General features: G+C 40.3%; 5 protein-coding genes across 5 annotated transcripts; all 5 read right to left on the bottom strand.

Annotated features, from left to right (window-relative positions):
* Positions 1-790: 790 nt before the first annotated feature.
* On the bottom strand, positions 791-2,110 carry LOC137822145 (uncharacterized calcium-binding protein C800.10c-like). Its single transcript, XM_068627049.1, has one exon. The coding sequence runs from the start codon at positions 2,108-2,110 to the stop codon at positions 791-793; it is 1,320 nt and encodes a 439-aa protein (XP_068483150.1).
* A 6,716-nt stretch (positions 2,111-8,826) lies between these two features.
* Positions 8,827-9,408, bottom strand: LOC137822146 (uncharacterized). Its single transcript, XM_068627050.1, has one exon. The coding sequence runs from the start codon at positions 9,406-9,408 to the stop codon at positions 8,881-8,883; it is 528 nt and encodes a 175-aa protein (XP_068483151.1). The 3' UTR covers positions 8,827-8,880.
* Positions 9,409-11,984: 2,576 nt separating this feature from the next.
* Positions 11,985-13,355, bottom strand: LOC137822147 (uncharacterized). The gene has a single exon (XM_068627051.1). It carries the CDS (start codon positions 13,353-13,355, stop codon positions 11,985-11,987), a length of 1,371 nt encoding a protein of 456 aa, XP_068483152.1.
* A 2,692-nt stretch (positions 13,356-16,047) lies between these two features.
* LOC137821722 (uncharacterized) lies at positions 16,048-16,784 on the bottom strand. The gene is made up of 2 exons (XM_068626456.1): positions 16,524-16,784; positions 16,048-16,412 (listed from the first exon to the last, which is right to left on the bottom strand). The coding sequence occupies exons 1-2, from the start codon at positions 16,769-16,771 to the stop codon at positions 16,061-16,063; spliced, it is 600 nt and encodes a 199-aa protein (XP_068482557.1). The 5' UTR covers positions 16,772-16,784; the 3' UTR covers positions 16,048-16,060.
* Positions 16,785-16,991: 207 nt separating this feature from the next.
* On the bottom strand, positions 16,992-17,960 carry LOC137822148 (uncharacterized). Its single transcript, XM_068627052.1, has one exon. The coding sequence runs from the start codon at positions 17,958-17,960 to the stop codon at positions 16,992-16,994; it is 969 nt and encodes a 322-aa protein (XP_068483153.1).
* Positions 17,961-18,196: the final 236 nt, after the last annotated feature.

Genomic DNA, 18,196 nt, shown 5'->3' on the forward strand with positions numbered 1-18,196 from the left:
CACCTTATTTTTCTACTTTGATTCAAGAAGAACACATGAAAATGCCATCACGTAGTAAGACCAGTTAAATCGGAGGTTAAAGGGTGGTTGGGGAAGGTTCACAGAGGGCACCTCACCACCTAAATCGTTGTTCTAAAACCCAGGGAGGTAGAGAAGGATCCGAAAGGCGGCTCTACCCCCAAATGGGGGAACAATGATGTAAGTTATCTCAGGGTAAAGACTCGGGGAAGGTAGAGGGAGATTCGAAAGACAGCTCTCCCCCCAGATGAGCAAAGATGAAATCCGGAGGTGGTCCCGCAAGGGACGCTCTCAGTTAAAGGAAGATGACGTCGCCAGAAGCCCATGGTTTGAGATTGAAATAGAAAGAGAATCGCATGGCGAGGGCCGCATCAACGAAGTTCTGGGCAACGATGTAGAAATGCTTTTGGCCCTTGGTAGATCGGGCGAGAGAGGTTTCAGATACTAAGATCGACCTAAGCCCTTTTTGCCGAGTAAGTGATTTCGTATTAAACGTTATTGTTTCGGATTAACCGTTTGTTTAAGCTAAGGTGGTTTGCAGAGAGTTAAGTACCGGTTGGTACAAAGTACATTGAGTTGGGAAAAACCCATCCAGTTAAACCAGTCGATTGCACGACAGATAAATTAGAAGACTATATATATATATATATATATATATATATATATATATATATATATATATATATATATATATACACGTGCACAAGAATATCAAACAGTTTGAGCAGAATAAAAGTTATTACATACAAGTCAAAATTAAATACAAGAAGTTTCAAGGCGATAAGTCAGCTGGGGGTACGATCTTGCCATCCACCACTTCATTGTACACTGAAAGCTCCGAAAGGTCAAGATCAGGAAATTTACAGGCAAACTGCTCCAAAGCTGCTCCAAAGCCCGAAGTAAGAACTTGGGCAGCCTCAAGCTGAAGGTCGTCGATCTTTGCCTTCAACCCGTTGTTCTCTTCGCGAACTCGGGTGACTTCAAGTTCAAGTTCGTCGACTTTCTTCTTGAATCCGTTGTTCTCCTCGTGAACTCGAGCAAGCTCGGTGGCCATTTCGCTCAGCTCTGTGGTTGCCTTATCCCGATCTTGTTCGACCTTACCCAAAAGAGTCTCCCTCTCGATTGACCTCTTCTCCAGGTTGGCCATCCTTTGGGCATCGGTTTTCTTTGCCTCCTCCAGCGTCGCAATTTTCTCCCTCAAAGGGACAATCCTGTTCTCCAGCTCGACGACGTTCTGGAGTTTGTCGTGAAGTTTCTTGCGCAGTTCTTTGTTGTCCTTGCGCACGCTTTGAAGCTCGTCCTTGAGAGCCTTTTCAACCCGCGAAAACTTGAGGCCTTGCATCAGCATGTCGCACTTGATCTTGTCGGCTTCGGCTTTTGCGGTGCTCGCCACCTCCTGATGGACCCGATTATCAAGGTCGAACTTCTCCAGGGAGTCCCTTAGCCCTTCGCCGACGATTTGGGGAAGACAGTCGTCAACCATGGCACTTAGGCGCACGGTGAAGGACTTCAAGGCTTCCTGGAGAGGAGCTGGAAGGCTTGAAGCTGGTGGAGGAGTCGGAGGTTGGTGCTCACCACCACCCTCACAAGGTTGGATGGCGGGGGGAGCCTCGAGGCGTGGTGGTGAGGCAGGAAGTTCTTCGGCGACTTGGGAAGAGGCTTGCGTATCAGCAAGTTGCTCAGGAACAGCTTCAGCAACTGAGGCGTTTGATGCAAGAACATCCCCAACGGACTCGAATGGCGTGGAGGCGCTGGGGGGGTTCTCGATATAGTTTGGGGCGGCGCTCTCAATTGCTGGGGGCTCGATCACAGCCCCCTTCTTCCTCTTGCAGACTAGCCCGTCCTCGGTGCTTTCGTCCGCCTCTTCGTCTGACACTACCCTGGGGGCTTTCCTCTTAGCCTTCTTGAGTGGTAGTTTCTTGCGTTGGGGGGCTGGAAGAGCAGTAGCTGCGGGTGGACCAACTGGCGGAGATTGGCCTTGGGCAGCGGCGATATCCGCGACAGAGTTTGGGACCGTTTGGGAACCCGCCGCAAGTTTGTGGGACTTGGCTATGGCGCGTAGCTCAGCCATCCTATCCTTCCCCAGCATCATATTTGCATTAGTGACCCACAGTTACCAACCAGCACAAGAATTCAGTAGTTAACAATGCACAGAAAGATAAGCAATATAAGACAATCCATGGGGAAAGTTAAAACCACACACAAGTCAGAACAGCAACACCAAAGTAAAGACAGGGCGATGCAAGTGTAAGCTAAGGGAACTCAAGGACTTAAGGACAAACCTATGTGAACGTCTAGCTGGCCTTCGAGAAACTCGTAGGCGATGATGGAGGAAGTGGGCAGAATCACGTTGGAGGAGGCGACTCTTTTCCAGAAACCGCACAAGTCCTTGTTGAGCTCTCCCATTTTTTCTGGCCCCCTGGCCTTCCTAAAGCTCGACTCCTTCTTTCCCTTGTTCACCCAATACAAGGGGAACCCGTCGAGAAGGGAAGGGTCTTGGTCGCTACAGCAAACACGCACGAACTTCCCCTTCCAGTCCTTATAGGATTGCTGGAAGATGAAGAGAATGGACCTCCCAGCGACCCCATTGAGGCTAACCCATAGACGATCGCCCGGGTTCTTCGCCTCGAACAAGTAGAGGAACACATCCACTGAGGCCGGATGTCCCAAGTGCGCGCAGATAATTTGGTAAGCCCGGACGAACGCCCAACTGTTGGGATGAAGTTGGGCGGGGGCTGTGTCGAGCTCGGTCAGGAGCTCCCTCTCAAAGCGTGTGAAGGGAAATCGAAGCTTGACCTTCTTGAACATAGTGGTATAGACAAAGCAGAAAGGGGCGTCGTCGCTCCCCTGATTATCGGTGCAGATGGGCTCACTAGGAGGACAAGGGCGCACAGATACTTTGTCATCGTGCTCTTTGCTGAAAGAGAGGTGATCCTGATCACCTTTCTTGAGAGGAAGGATATCGCGATCAGAGTTGATGGATGAAGTCTCACCCAGCAGGGTCGCGGAGGCCCACGGATATAGTCGCTTGTAGTCTGGAAGAGGCCCCACCATCGCGCTGGGCTGTGGTGGGTTTGGTTGTGGTTGGCTAGGTTGGGAGGACGCGGGTCTTGCGTCTCGGTTGGAAGGGACGTTAGGATCCCTTAGGGGGTCGCGGGAAGAGGAAGGGTTTGCCCTACGGGTTTTCGTCGGAGGGTTGCGAGGAGATGGAGAAGGGTTTGGTGTGATTTTTGAACGAGCCATCGAGGAAGCTGCAAGAAGACAAAAAGGGAAGATATGAGAGTTCGTAAACAGAAAGACTCGACAGAAGAGAAGGAGATGGAAGAACAAAGGGGGCTCGTAGAGAAAAGGTTCAGAAACCCTAAACGCAGAAAAGAAAAAACAAAGCAGAGAAAACATCCCACAACGTATGCTCCAGACAGTTAATGGATGATGCAAACCGATTAAAATGCAGCAAATATCAGTAGAAGTGATAAAAAAAGTTACCTTTGGATGATCAGAGGAGTATTCAGAAAGATGGTGGTAAGCGTTCGCTGGAGCGTTTCGAGAGTTTGAAGAGAGGTAGAAGATAATGAAACAGTGAAATTGGGCGAAATGTTTAAGAGTTTCGAAGGGTTTCTAACGTTGTGGGAAGCGCAAACGACAATGGATAATGGTCGTTGATGAGTCCACGTGTCGAATGATCGAAGGAGTTGGTGAAGTGTCAAGTCAGTGAGCAGTACGAGAGCCAACGCGCAAAGCGACGTAGGCCGCCGGATTTAAACCTCTTTAGTCTTCTCGCTGAACAAGTCGCAACTCGAGACTGGGGGGCTTGTGTACCAACCAGGTCATCGGGTGTGTTGACGTGTCTAGCACGTGACTACGTGAGGCGTGTTTAGCAGAGCACGTGGCTAGAGAAGGGCGAGTGGTTCAGAAGCTAGTGTAGTCGCCGCTCGTGGAAGTGGCGTGCTACAACGTACATGATCGGTTGTCACCGAGATTGTATAACATTGACGTGTTAGACGATTGGCGACCGGGTGGCCTGACATCACCGCAAGAAGCACGTCGCCGGATTTCCCAACAGACTTAGTTAAGGCTGCTGGGAACTCAGAAGAGTAAGTCCAAGCGTGTAAGTCCAACGAGATGATTGTTGCGCTAGCATGGGGCATGGATGTCGAGTAGGTTGAAGGGAACAGCTTGCCCATCAGCGACAGGATTCCCAGAGTGGACATTTGCTGGTGGCAAGGTTCCCCCAACTAGAACATGCATGGTGTAGCAATAAGAAAGGTACCACTAACGACAAGCGATATCATAGAAATGGTGCATTTTGCTGCACCCGATACTCGCCTTGTCAGGTGGTGTTCTAGGACATATTGCGTGCTAGCTTGCTCCTTGAGTAGAGGACATAGCCGCGCGGCTGGTTACTACACAGAAATAACGTTCAAGTTGCCCCAACCCAGATGACGACACGCGTAGGGTTGGATGCTACCTGTTACTCCAACCCAGATGATGACACGTGTAGGGTTGGATGCAATAGAGAAATGACGCTCAAGTTATCCTAGCTCAGATGATGACACGTGTAGGGCTGGGCGCTACCTGCTATCCCAACCCAGATGGCGACACGTGCAGGGCTGGATGCGAGCCACGCGTCCAAAAGCATAACGGCCTGGAGAGAGAAAAAACCTAGCTATAAAGGTAAACTTAACAGAATTTGCAGAGGTACGTTTTTCATTACGGCTCATTGCTAGGGTTGTGTGCCTTTAGTACGGTTTTGCAGAGTATATTTTCTCTCAGTTTTTGGGTGTTCATGTTACTGACTTGAGCGTCGGAGCGCCATCGGCCGCAGAGGCGCCACCCTGTGTTTTCAGGTTCTCAGAGAGGCTTTCTGTGGTGTGGACTTGAAGGGCACGTGGAGTCAAGCTGTTGAGGAGGTTCGTGACGAGGCAACGCTTTTGCACTAGGTCAACCGGCAGGATCAGATTGATTCATGTACAACCCTGAGTCTATTTAACAACATTTATTCAATAAATTTTATTGAATGGCATAATTGTTATAAATTTGTTCACACAATTTATTATAATTTATTTAATTAAATTTATAAAATAAAGTATTATAATGGGTTTTGTACCGTCCCGTTCCCGGGCATTGACAAAGTCAAGGTCAAAGTCAGCGTCGAGGTCAAAGTCAACATAAGGCGTCGCCTAGGTGAGGCGACGCCAAGTGCAAGCATCGCCAAGGCAAGGCGTCGCCAAGAGGAAGCGTCGCCAAGATAAGACGTCGCCTAGGGCAGGCGTCACCAAGGTAGGGCGTCGCCAAGGTAAAATGTCACAAGAGCAAGGCAACCACAGTGTTGCTCCCCGATACCCATGGGTAGGAAAGACCATGGAGGGAGTGACGCCATGGGAAGGCCTCAAACCCCGATAACCCGGGGTAGCCATAAAGGGAAGAGAAAGGTGGCTTCAAGGCCATAGTACTAGCGCCAGTGGAGAGCAATCTGACTCGTGAAGTGCCCATGTCGCCCCAGAGAGGCCCTTGGGATAGTTACGACTCATGAGAAGGGTCACGCCCAGGGGTAGCCAGGTGCAGGGTACGAGAGGAAGGTAGATACGCTCTCAAAGCGAGAGACTAGAGGTTTGGGGGCATGAGTTGGCACCCAAAAAGTCACCCCTTGCGCAGATGCACTCCCAGGAAGGAGGACTCACACGAGGAAATACCCCCAAGTAGGGTCACGGTGCTGTGAGGCCCTCCACGTGTAATAGCAGCCAAGTCAGAACAGAAACATCAATTTGTCAGGTACAAGGTAATTAAAGCTATTTAAGTTAAATTTTACGTTTCGAGCGTTTAAGGTACTTTAAATGCTCCAAGCGGTTTAAACGTCTTAAAGGCGCTAAACGTTTCATAACCTTAAATGCGCTTTAAGACGCTTTAAATGCTAGAGTAGTTTAAATAGAACCTGGGACGTTGGAAACAGGGTTGGAACTTTTGGCAGATTTTCCGAGAATACACTCTAGTTGCTTGCTCGAGTCTTGAGGCTACGCACAAGGGACTAGAGAGAGGTTGTTTGCCAGAGGGAGAAAAGATACAAGACACGTAGTTCTTTTGACCACCTTCAGAGTGTCATTCACGGTGCTCCGATACGAAGGTGTAGAGTTTTTGGTATTTCTTGCTAGCTGACTTGAGCGTCGGAGTGCAAACGGCCACTAGGGCGCCCCTTTTGTCCTTCTTTGCAGGTATCCTTAGGTAGCCAGAGGGAAGGTGTCCCTAGTTGACGGACAAGGTTGCGCACAAAGACGTCCCAGGTCAACCGGCCGGAACAGGTTTAAACAAATTATAAAAAATATTAATTATTTAAAGGTAATTTTGAAAATATTATATTTACAAATAAATTTAATGATATTAACTAAATTGACTATCTTTCTTAACAAATATGAATTTATAATCAATGTCCTATATTCAAGAATGAAAGAGTAAACTTCGTATTTAGTAGAACAAAAATTAAGAGAAAATGAATATGCAGAGGAGAATAACGTTTATTTATTAAATTAAGAGAAAAAAAAAGGTTTATTTAAGAGAAGAGAGGAGTAGAGGCTGTACTTATTAATTTGAGGAGGGTAAACATTGAATTATTTTAGTGAAAAAAGTGTCTGCTAATATTATGTTTTTGAAGCAAAGTATTTTTTACTATTTTATATATAACTTTATTTAGATGTGGTGTAAGGTTTTTCGATATTTAAGTTTACTTCATATTTACTGGAAGAGAGTATTAAATATATAACTTAATTTAATTTTAAACTGTGAATATATTTATAAAATAAGTTGGATACATGCAGTGTTGAATCTGATTAGCGTGAATAATACTGATAAATTTTTATATCAGTCTGAGATATGGTAATTAAATAAACGTGTTAAACTTAATAATTAAGTAAAAAGAAGCTTTAGAAAGCGGAGATGTGTTTAACCATGAAACCTTCTAAGCCTGGATATGTCCAGCAGTACTCATCTTTTGTACTAAAGCAGGCATAATAGAGGAATCAGAAGTGAGATTTTAAGACCAAAATTAAAGCATAAATGAGGTGGTCCTACTTGTCATTGAATAATTAAAAGCAAAAGAGAAGAGAAAGGCAAAATAAATAAATAAAAGTCTATAGGCAGTGGCAGATAGTGTATGGCTTTTGCACTGTGGCAATGATGGAGATGTTTTTTCAGTTTTCCAAATTTCATACTAAAGCTAAGACTTTAATAACAAAATTTACTAATAATGTAGGCCGCATGAATCAAATTTATTAATCTATCACTTATTTTTTCTTTTAATAAAAGTTGTCAATTTGGAAATTTAAATATAAAGAGATTCAACTTAATGTTTTTTATTTAAATTAAAGATGCAACTTTGTTGGCAACTTTAGTTCAATTTTTTAAAATAATAATAATTTTTTTTTAAAAAAAAATTGTATATAATCATAATTTAAAAATTATTTAAAATTACATCAACCAAATAGAAATGTTGTGAAAATTTGTATTTTATAGATAAATAATATTAAAAAAATTTAAATAAAATTTTGTTTTGAAAAAAAAAAAACAAAGTTAATGGGTTGTACAATAAAATATAAAATTTAGTAGTTTTTAAATATTGTTAAAGTTAAAAATATTTTTGTTGTTTTAAAAAAATTGAATTTGGTTTATGAAGTAACTTTTACCATTGATACAATTATAAATAAAAGAAAGTATTTAAACAATATTTATAAAATGATAAATAAGTACAATTTATACATAATTAGAAAATAGAAATGTAAGAAAAGTTGTCATCTATGATAAGTTGTGCCAAAGGGTGGTCTTCTTCATTGTCCTTGTGGTTGTTATTTGGAGGAAACGGTAGAAGGGGACGAAGGTGGAATGTCATCATCAATGTCTTCAACTTCATTGGTCTTACTCTGATTTTGCGACGCGATATCTGTGAAGACATTGTTGATCGATAATACTGCATGAATGACATTGGATTATAGGCAGATGAGGATCATGGTAGAGATTGCGGTTGAGATGAAAATGTTGAGTACTTGAAAGGTGGCTGATACTATTTATAAAAAAAATAAAATTAAGTATACATATTTTTATTTGAAAAGATATTAATTCATTGGTCTTACTCTGATTTTGTGACGCGATATCTATGAAGACATTGTTGATCGATAATACTGCATGAATGACATTGGATTATAGGCAGATGAGGATCATGGTAGAGATTGTTGTTGAGATGAAAATGTTGAGTACTTGAAAGGTGGCTGATACTATTTATAAAAAAAATAAAATTAAGTATACATATTTTTATTTGAAAAAATATTAATTATTATTCATGGAAGAAAATAATTCAACTGACCAGCAGAATTGGCTTAATGGATCAGAAATGTTCCTTTCCATAAATTTTTCTACATTTGCCTATAATTCTACACCATTTTGATCACTTTCCCGGTTAATAACACCAATGCTTTTTCTCTTCTCTATGTAATAGGATTGTTATTCACTATCTCTTACAAACTTAATCAACAAAATGTATATACTTTGCCACAACATCCCAAAATTTCAAATGTCTTTTTTTTTTCCAAAGCAACATAATCTCATCTTCTGCTTACAAATGGGAATTTCCCTTAGCTGCATCACATATTCTTTGCATTTACAGATGTAAAATGAGTTTTCAAGTAAAAACATTACTTGTAGACACCACCTAACTTCCATAGCCAATTCAATAAAACCTAATTGCTCCGATTTTATGTTGATCACTAATTTTATACATTTTGCAACGTTGCATGTATACTTTTCACTTCTCAGCCAACACTAGAAGCAATTTACAAACTTTTTCTTAACCAAATACCCTTCAACTCTTAATCAACAATTTTACTTTTGCGTTCGTAGCCTCTGTTGGCGAGCAATGAAAGCCTCAATCTTGCAACGAAACTCGTCGTTGCTCATCCCATCCTCAGGGTACGAATTAACGTTGCGAACCACTTTCTCAGTCTCACACCTCTGCAACGCGCGCCTAGGTTTCTCATTCTCCACCACGCGCTCTACGATGTCCGATTCACACCTTCTGTAATCCTTCTTCACCATCTCCAAACTGGTCTCTGTTTTGGTGGGAACAATTTGTTTATCCTTTGCACCATCCTCCACTCTCACACTCATCTTTGCTTTACGATTGTTGTTGTGAACAATTGGTTTTTGTTTGACGGTGTTGTGTTGGAGAAACTCGAGATAGAGATCGGGTTCGGGGGATGGTTTTTCTTCCGAAGTGTGATTCGAAAAGTGACCCGATTGTGCGAACAACATTAGGATTATGACGTTTCCGAGGAAAAACACGAAGCGAGGACTACCATGAAGATGCGGAAATACTCGGTTGAGTTTTAATACACAAAAGAATAAAGACATCTTTATTTTTCTTACCATCTTCTTATATAATTTTTTTATAAAATGTGCAATCTCCCAACTCTAACACTCAACTTTCGATAAATGAGAACGAAAACTGGTTTACGTTAAAACAAAGAACGAAAATTTCATTCAAATAAAAAACTATTTTGTATACATCATTTTTATTATGTTAAGGCAAGGACAAAAATACACTTTGCCATGTCATTAAATGTGGCACATAGTAGAGTTGTTTACCTGCACAACTTTTTTCTGGATGTCAAATAATCATTTCCATTTTTGAGTATGGATATATAAACAACTGGCTCGTGGCTGCTTCACTTTACTACAAATGACGTGGCATAAAAATAATATTTTATTATAAATGTGTGGGTTCGAATGATGTGACGAAAAAATTGAAAATGTAGTTTTATACGAGTTTTCGTTCTTATTTTTCGAAAGTTGTTGTTAAGGTTGGGAGATTGCACATTCAAATCGCATTTTATGAAAGTTGGTGTTAGGTTTAGGATATTGCGCCTTCAGTTAATATTTTTGTGGCATTTGTAGTGTTGTTTGTAACAGAAGGCGCAATCTCTCAATTCTAACAGCAGCTTTCGGAAAATGCAAATTCAATGCACAATTTTCCATCTCTAATAGCAGCTTTTGGAAGATGCAAATTGAAGCTATTAAGGAAATCATAATTGTCAAATTATACACAATTATTGTATTGTTGTACGTTATTGTACGCAATTATATGGAATTAATTTGATAATGATAGAATCCAATGGTTAGACGATCCCTACATAATTAACTTATAATTTGGAGAGAGCAAGTCTCCACAAACTTTTATATATTTCGTTTATATGAAGTTATGAAAATACACAGAAGAATAAAGACATCCTTTCATTTTTAATATGTTCAGGTAAGGACAAAATTATACTTTGCCATGTCATCAAATGTGGCACATAGTAGGGTTGTTTACATGCGCTACTTTTTAATAGATGTCAAACAATATTTTCGTTCTTGAGTAGTGATATATAAACAATTGGCTCGTGGATGCTTCACTTTACAACAAATGATGTGGGATAAAAATAATATTGTATTATAAATGTGTGGGTTCGAATGATGTGTGGAAAAAATTTGAAAATGTAGTTTTATATGAGTTTTCATTCTCATTTTTTGAAAGTTGTTGTTAAGGTTGGGGGATTGCACATTCAATTCGCATTTTATGAAAGCTGGTGTTAGGTTTAGGAGATTGCGCCTTCAATTAATATTTTTGAGGCATTTGTAGTGTTGTTTGTAACTGAAGGCGCATAACTCTCAATTATAACAACAACTTTCCGAAAATGTAAATTGAATGCACAATATTCCATCTCTAATAACAGCTTTTGGAAAATGCAAATTGAAGTTAATAAGGAAATAATAATTGTCAAATTATACACAATTATTGTATGCAATTAATTTAATAATGATAGAATCCAATGGTTAGAGGATCACTACATAATTAACTTATAAATTGGAGAGAGAAAGTCTCCACACACTTGTATATATTTCGTGTATACGAAGTTATGAAAATACACAGAAGAATAAATACATCTTTATTTTTCTTACCATCTTCTAATATAAGTTTCTTATAAAATGTGCAATCTCCCAACTCTAACACCCAACTTTCGAAAAATGAGAACGAAAACTGGTTTACGCTGAAACAAAGAACGAAAATTTCATTCTAATCAAAAACCATTTTGTTTACCTCATTTTTAATATGTTAAGGCAAGGACAAAAATACATTTTGCCATGTCATCAAATGTGGCACGTAGTAGGGTTGTATACATGCGCTACTTTTTAATAGATGTCCAACAATATTTACGTTCTTGAGTAATGATATATAAACAACTGGCTCGTGGCTGCTTCACTTTACAACAAATGACGTGGCATAAAAATAATATTTTATTATAAATGTGTGGGTTCGAATGATGTGTGGAAAAAATTGAAAATGTAGTTTTATATGAGTTTTCGTTCTGATTTTTCGAAAGTTGTTGTTAAGGTTGGGAGATTACACATTCAATTCGCATTTTATGAAGTTTGGTGTTTGGTTTAGGAGATTGTGCATTCAGTTAATATTTTTGTGGCATTTGTAGTGTTGTTTGTAACTAAAGTCGTAATCTCTCAATTCTAACATAGCTTTCGGAAAATGAAAACTGAATGCACAATCTTCAAAATCTAATAACAGCTTTTGGAAAATGGAAATTGAATCTATTTAGGAAATAATAATTGTCAAATTATACACAATTATTGTATGCAATTAATTTAATAATGATAGAATCCAATGGTTAGAGGATCCCTTCATAATTAACTTATAATTTGGAGAGAGAAAGTCTCCACACACTTGTATATATTTCGTGTATATGAAGTTATGAAAATACACAGAAGAATATAGACATCTTTATTTTTCTTACCATTTTCTTATATAATTTTCTTGTAAAATGTGCAATCTCCCAACTCTAACACCCACCTTTCGAAAAATGAGAACGAAAACTGGTTTACGCTGAAATAAAGAACGAAAATTTCATTCACTGTCCCCCCAAGGAAGGTAGTTTCATCTACATGTGCCTTGTTAATGTTATCGCTCTCAGTCTGTTCAAGGCAAGTCTGCCCAACAGTATGTTGTAAGCTGAGGGAGTGTTAACAACAAGGTACCTGATGTTCTCTGTGCGGGAAGCTACACCATCCGTGAAAGAGGTCCTCAGCTCTATGTGTCCACGCACTTCTACCTGGTCTCTAGTAAATCCATACAAGCAGTCGGTGTAAGGCCTCAACTGGTCGGGAGACAACTGTAATTTGTTGAAGGTCGACCAGAACATCACGTCTGCCGAGCTTCCCCGATCAACTAGGACACGATGCACCTTTCTTCCTGCTATTACTACCGAGATCACTACTGGTTCATTGTCGTGGGGGACGACATCTTGAAGGTCGACCTTGGTGAAGACGAGGTTGATGTCAAGAGCTTGGTCTGCCTCTTGCACCTCTACCGTCATCACCGCTCGTGCGTATTTCTTCCGCTGAGAAGCGATGCATCCCCCTCCCGATAAACCTCCTGAAATGGTGTGAATTTCACCATGAACGGGCATCTCGTGCCCTTGATCACCCCCTGGTGCTGCCAACGTCTGAACCTCTTGTAGCTCCTGCAAATAGTCCTTTAGGAAAACGTTCTTCACCAATTCGTCCAACTGGTGCCCTAGTGATAAGCAGTTACGTATGGGGTTTTGATGGAACTCACACCAAGCATTCTTGCTGGGCCCCAATCTCTTGTCAGTTTTTGGGGGCATTTTTAGTCTCTCCGCTATGTTGGGAATAGCGATCAGCTCTGTCAACTCTACCAGGAAGTTGTGTCTGGGGGGCGCATCCTCCTTCGCGTGCACCCTAGTTTGGGGCTTCCTGGCCTCGTAGGGTTGTTGCTTCCTTGGAGCCTTCTTCTTTGTCGTCGCCTCATGTACCCTCATGGGCTGAGGTCGACTTGGCCCTCGTAGGCGGACGGAGACAATGCTTCCGCGCTTCTCGATGACTTCCCCTTCTGGGACGATATGGGCTACTGCTTGACGCCTGATCTCGCAAAAGTTTTTGGGGCGAAACCTGATGAGTGACTTATTGAAGGGTCTTGGCAAGATTCCTTTCCTGAAAGCGTGCACCATCATATCCTCGTCCTTGGTGTGCAGCCTCACTACCTGTGCCCCAAATTGGTTGAGGAAGTCCTTCAAGTATTCTCCCTGGGAGTATCTTACATTGAAAAGATCGTAAGAGACTGGCGGAGGAGCCCGATTGACGATGTACTGCTCCCTGAACAGCGTAGAAAAATGCGCAAACGACGTTACATGTCCGTCAGGGAGGCTGACAAACCAGTCTAGCATTCTGCCTATCAGCGTGCTCATGAACATCTTGCAATGCACTACATCAGAGCCCCAAGACAACATCATCTGGGTGTGGAAGGTCGTGAGATGAGCCTCTGGGTCATCTATGTTAGAATATATGGCCTTAAACGAGAGGGGGGTGAATTGTTTAAGAAGGATTTTTGAAAACTTTCAAGCTTAGAATGAAAATACTTTAGAAGAACTTTGATTAAGGATTCAGTTTTTCCAAAACAAACAGCAAAAGCACAAAGCTGGAAAAACAATCGGTTGTTTTAGCGAAACAATCGGTTGTTTATACCAGTTCCAAAATAACAAAACTGAATTAAAGTGATAGGGATAGAGAAATTGTACACAGTTGTTTATACTGGTTCACTCTAATCCAGAGCTACATCCAGTCTTCTCAGAAACCCTGAGGATATCCACTAAGCAATCACCACTTGATCACTTACACCACAACCAAGAGAATGACCTTGAACACCTCAAGAAACACACTCTCCTTGGCCAACACTAAGATTGTTGATCTTGAACACCTCAAGAACACACAGCCAATCTCAGCAACACACACAAACGAATTGTTCAGCAGTTTACAAAGATTACACTTGTTACAGATGGAAATCTGAAATCAATACAAGTAAAATCCTATTCAGCACCTTGATCAATCTCTCAACTCTTTAGCAATCTCAGAATACTTTGAAAAACTCTTAGATCAAAAACTTTGTTTCAAGATTCTTAATATATCAAAACTGTTTTTCAGAATATATCTAAGAATATAGTTTGTTATCAAATCTTAACAAACTCTTAAAAGCATTTAAAGTTGATTGGTCAAAGCATTTAATGACTGGAGCGTATACAGTTAAAGCATTTAAAGCTCAGTCAAAGAAAACAGTTTTTATGTTATGGTTTTAAAACAAACAATCGATTGTTTCCTCGAATCAATCGGTTGTTTTGTTACTTAACAAAATACACCATTCAAAAACAGTTTTCAAACTTTCTCAAAACACCTAAGTGTAAACAATCGGTTGTTTCGACAAAACAATCGGTTGTTTCAACTTAGTTTTAAAAACATTTTGCTTTGATAAAATTGAGATGCTAATTGCTTTGAGATTTAATCTAAGTGTTGATTACAACATTGAACTACCCCAGAACAAAGCTAAAACCAGCACAGCAGCATCAAGCAAAGCAGAGGCTTCATCATCCTTCAAAGGATTGGATTCATCAAAACATTGAACACCACTTGGTTCAATAATCTACACCTGTAAAGGCAGCTTTAGGACCTACAAAGGTGGCTGGTATCACGGCGTCCATGATCACCTGTGAGAATGGCATTGGGAAAGCCCTGGATGGTGTAGGCGGGGCTCCCTCATCCACCACGCGTTCCCCTGCCTGCTTCAAATTCCTGCACAGTTCCTCGTTGGTCCTGCAAAGCTCTTCCTTTCTTGCTTGCGACGCAGCCAGGTCAATCTGGATGCATTCCTGATCCATTATGGATGCCGCCACCATCTCCTGAAGGGCGTGCATCCTCTCCATGATTTGTTGCATGGTGATGTTTTTCCCTCCGTTCGGTGCGGCAGATCCTTGCCTCGTGTTCCTCATATTGCTGGATCTCTTCTCTACACTTGTGAATAGGACCAAGTTTTAACGGGCCCCACGGTGGGCGCCAAATGTTCTTGTCGATTGACTCTAACGACGATCACACGCATGCCTGTCTCCTCCTAGGTTTGCACTTTCTTGGATCAAAGCACTTTGTACCTGCAAAGACAAAGGGGGCGCCCTAGAGGTCGTTTGCACTCCGACGTTCAAGTCAATACTGAGGCTAAGAAACAGTATGTGTGAGTAATATTTCTAATCTCAGAAACTGCGTACCTCGTGGGTTTTTCTTACTACCCTTTATATAGCATAGGGTTTCTTCTGTTTCCGTTACCCACATTTAGGGTTTCTAGAGGAATTCCCTTGCTCCGCTATTACCCAATCTTAGTGTAATCTAGCGCGTAAGGCTCCCCTTGCTGGAGTGCAACCATGGTTGTCAAACTCGCGAATCTACGTAGACTCGTGGGAGCTCCGTAGACTCGACTCAGAGTCTACTTTCATATTAAAAAAAAAAATAGTGTAAATAACTACATTTAGTCCTGAATGAGAATTAATAATATACCAAATAATCTAACTTCAAAGTCTCAAATAAAGAAGGTCATACAAATACTACAAAAGTTAAATTGTTCAATTCAAGTCATAGAAATTAAATAATTAGAAATTCAAATTTCTATGTCCAATCCTCTAATGATATCCTCTCCTCCATCATCTCCATCATCATCTCCATCATCATCTCCATCATCATCTTCATCATCATCTCCATCTTCATCTTCATCTTCATCTTCATTCACATTGACATCAAAAGTCAAATTTTCAAGATCAAATGCATCTAGAGTTGGAACTGTTATTATCGGATTTAAGTGAACATTTGCATCTTGAACTTGATCAATCTCATCAATATTATCTCCCTCTTCAGTTATCCATTCATCATCTGATTGAATATCATCAAAGGGAAGAGCAACTGTTTTTCTAATTTGCTTATTACTCAACTTCAAGTTGTACATGACATACACCAAATCATTCATCTTTTTCTGATGAAAACGGTTTCTTCTCTTTGTATGAACCTATATTAAATAGGAAATTTAGTAACTAACCATATACAACTAAATAAAGAAATTATAAATAACTTCAATTACCATTTCAAATGAGCTCCAATTTCGCTTACATCCAGAAGAGCTACAAGTCTAGCTTAGAATTCGGATAGCAAACCTCTTCAACTCTGGAGTTCTATACCCAAACATCTCCCACCATTCTCCAGGAAGTATTGTTTTTCTACTTTCCTTTGCGTCATCCATTGCAAAGGCTCCTCTACCAAAATGATACTCAACAAGTTGCACATTAATTATCCTTCTTTCTGCAGCATCCTTAACCAATCTTCTCATGGATGTATACAACCTTTCTTTCACCTCAGGATCATCAGATCTAAACTCAGGTTCATAATGGAATTGGGGATTGAGATAATATGCAGTTGCATGCAGAGGCCTATGAAGTTGATTATCCCATCTTGCATCAATTATTTTCCAAACCTCTTCATAGCTACATACATTCATTCAATAGTAATCAATATCAACCAACCAACTATCATATAAGTAATAGAAGAAGAAGGAGTAATTAATTTTTTAAAGAGAAAAGCTATAAAATTTTTACCTTTTCTTAATATGATTAAAATTGTTCTTAATCTTCTCCTTTGCACGATCCATCTCTTCATATATGAAACCCATTGCAGGTTTTGCATCTGAATCCACCAATCTTAGGACCACCATAAGAGGGGCAGCAACTTTGAGGCACGTGGAGATATTCTTCCAAAATCGGCTGTCTAATATCATATTTTCAACCTTTTTCCCCTCTTGTGAAGTTCCAAATTTGCTTGTTTTCCATTCTTCAGAACTGAACATGGTCAATAATGAGGCTTTCAATTCATGAAGACAACCTAGAGTTAAATAAGCGGTGACAAATCTAGTTACACCCTGTCTTATCAAGTCTCTTTCTTTTGTGAACTTCTTCAACATGCTAATTAGCATTGATCTGCCATAAATATAAGTGGTGATCTTTCTTCCTTTCTTGATAGTAAGTTCATGGACCTTCAACTTCTTTTCAAAATCTTCAAAAATCAAATCAATGCAGTGTGCAGCACATGGGGTCCAATACAAATGCTCCCTTTTTTTGCATCAACAACTCTCCAGCTGCCTTGAAATTTGCAGCATTATCAGTCACCACTTGCACTACATTTTCTTCTCCAACTAATTCAACAATGTCATCCAACATCTTAAAAACTTTATCCGCTGTTTTTGATATGTCTGAGGTGTCCAATGAATACATAAAAATAGTCCCTTTAGGACTATTCACCAAGAAGTTGCAAATAGAACGCCTCTTTTTATCTGTCCACCCATCAGACATGATTGTGCAACCTGTTTTCTTCCACTCTTCCTTGTATTCTTGAAGCACTAAATCAGTTTTGTCAATTGCTTGCTTCAATAGTTTTTCTCTAATATCATGATAAGATGGAGGTTTATAGCCAGCTCCATATTTTCCAATCATTTCACACATCTTTGCAAAAGCTGGATTTTTAATTACATTAAACGGAATGGCACTTGTGTAAAAAAATTCAGCAACTTGAGCATTCACTTCTTCTTTATAACCTTTCTTCATCATTTGATTTATGGTAGCTTGAACTGCCCCCCTACTACCAACTTTTTCTTTTCCTTTAGAACCAAATATATGTAGTCTTTCTTCAAGCCCCTCACATCCTTGGTCTTCATCAATTATATTTAACTTTCTTTTTTTCAAAGAGGCTTGCTTAGCTTCTACAACAATTTTTATCATCAAATCCCTTATTTCTTCTGGAACAGAACAACAAGGTTCAGAGTCCTCCCTAGTTCCAACAAGATGATGCTTGAACCTAAATATTCCTCCACTCACAGTCTTTGAACAATAACTACACTTCACTTTTTTACCATTTCCATTAATATTTATCCCATGCTTCCATCCAACATCAGTTCTATTTCCTAGAGCATTTTTACTTCTATTAGAAGATGAAGATGCAGTTCTATTGAGCTCACTTGAATTTGATCCACTCGCAGACATTTCTTAACAAAAATAATGCTCCTCCAAATTCAATTTCTGTCAAAAAAACAAAAGTGCAGGGCAACCAGCAACTCCAAAAAAACAAATACTGCAGTTCATTCTGCAGCCAATAAAAAAAAAATAGAACCCTAATCCCTTCCCTTCCCTACCCTAATTTCACACCACCCAACTCTAACCTTATATGATGAGCAGCAACAACCCACGAGTCCGACGAACACTCCGACGCGACCACCGCA

This window comes from Phaseolus vulgaris, chromosome 9 (assembly GCF_000499845.2).
Source record: "Phaseolus vulgaris cultivar G19833 chromosome 9, P. vulgaris v2.0, whole genome shotgun sequence".
NCBI classification, from domain to species: Eukaryota; Viridiplantae; Streptophyta; class Magnoliopsida; order Fabales; family Fabaceae; genus Phaseolus; species Phaseolus vulgaris.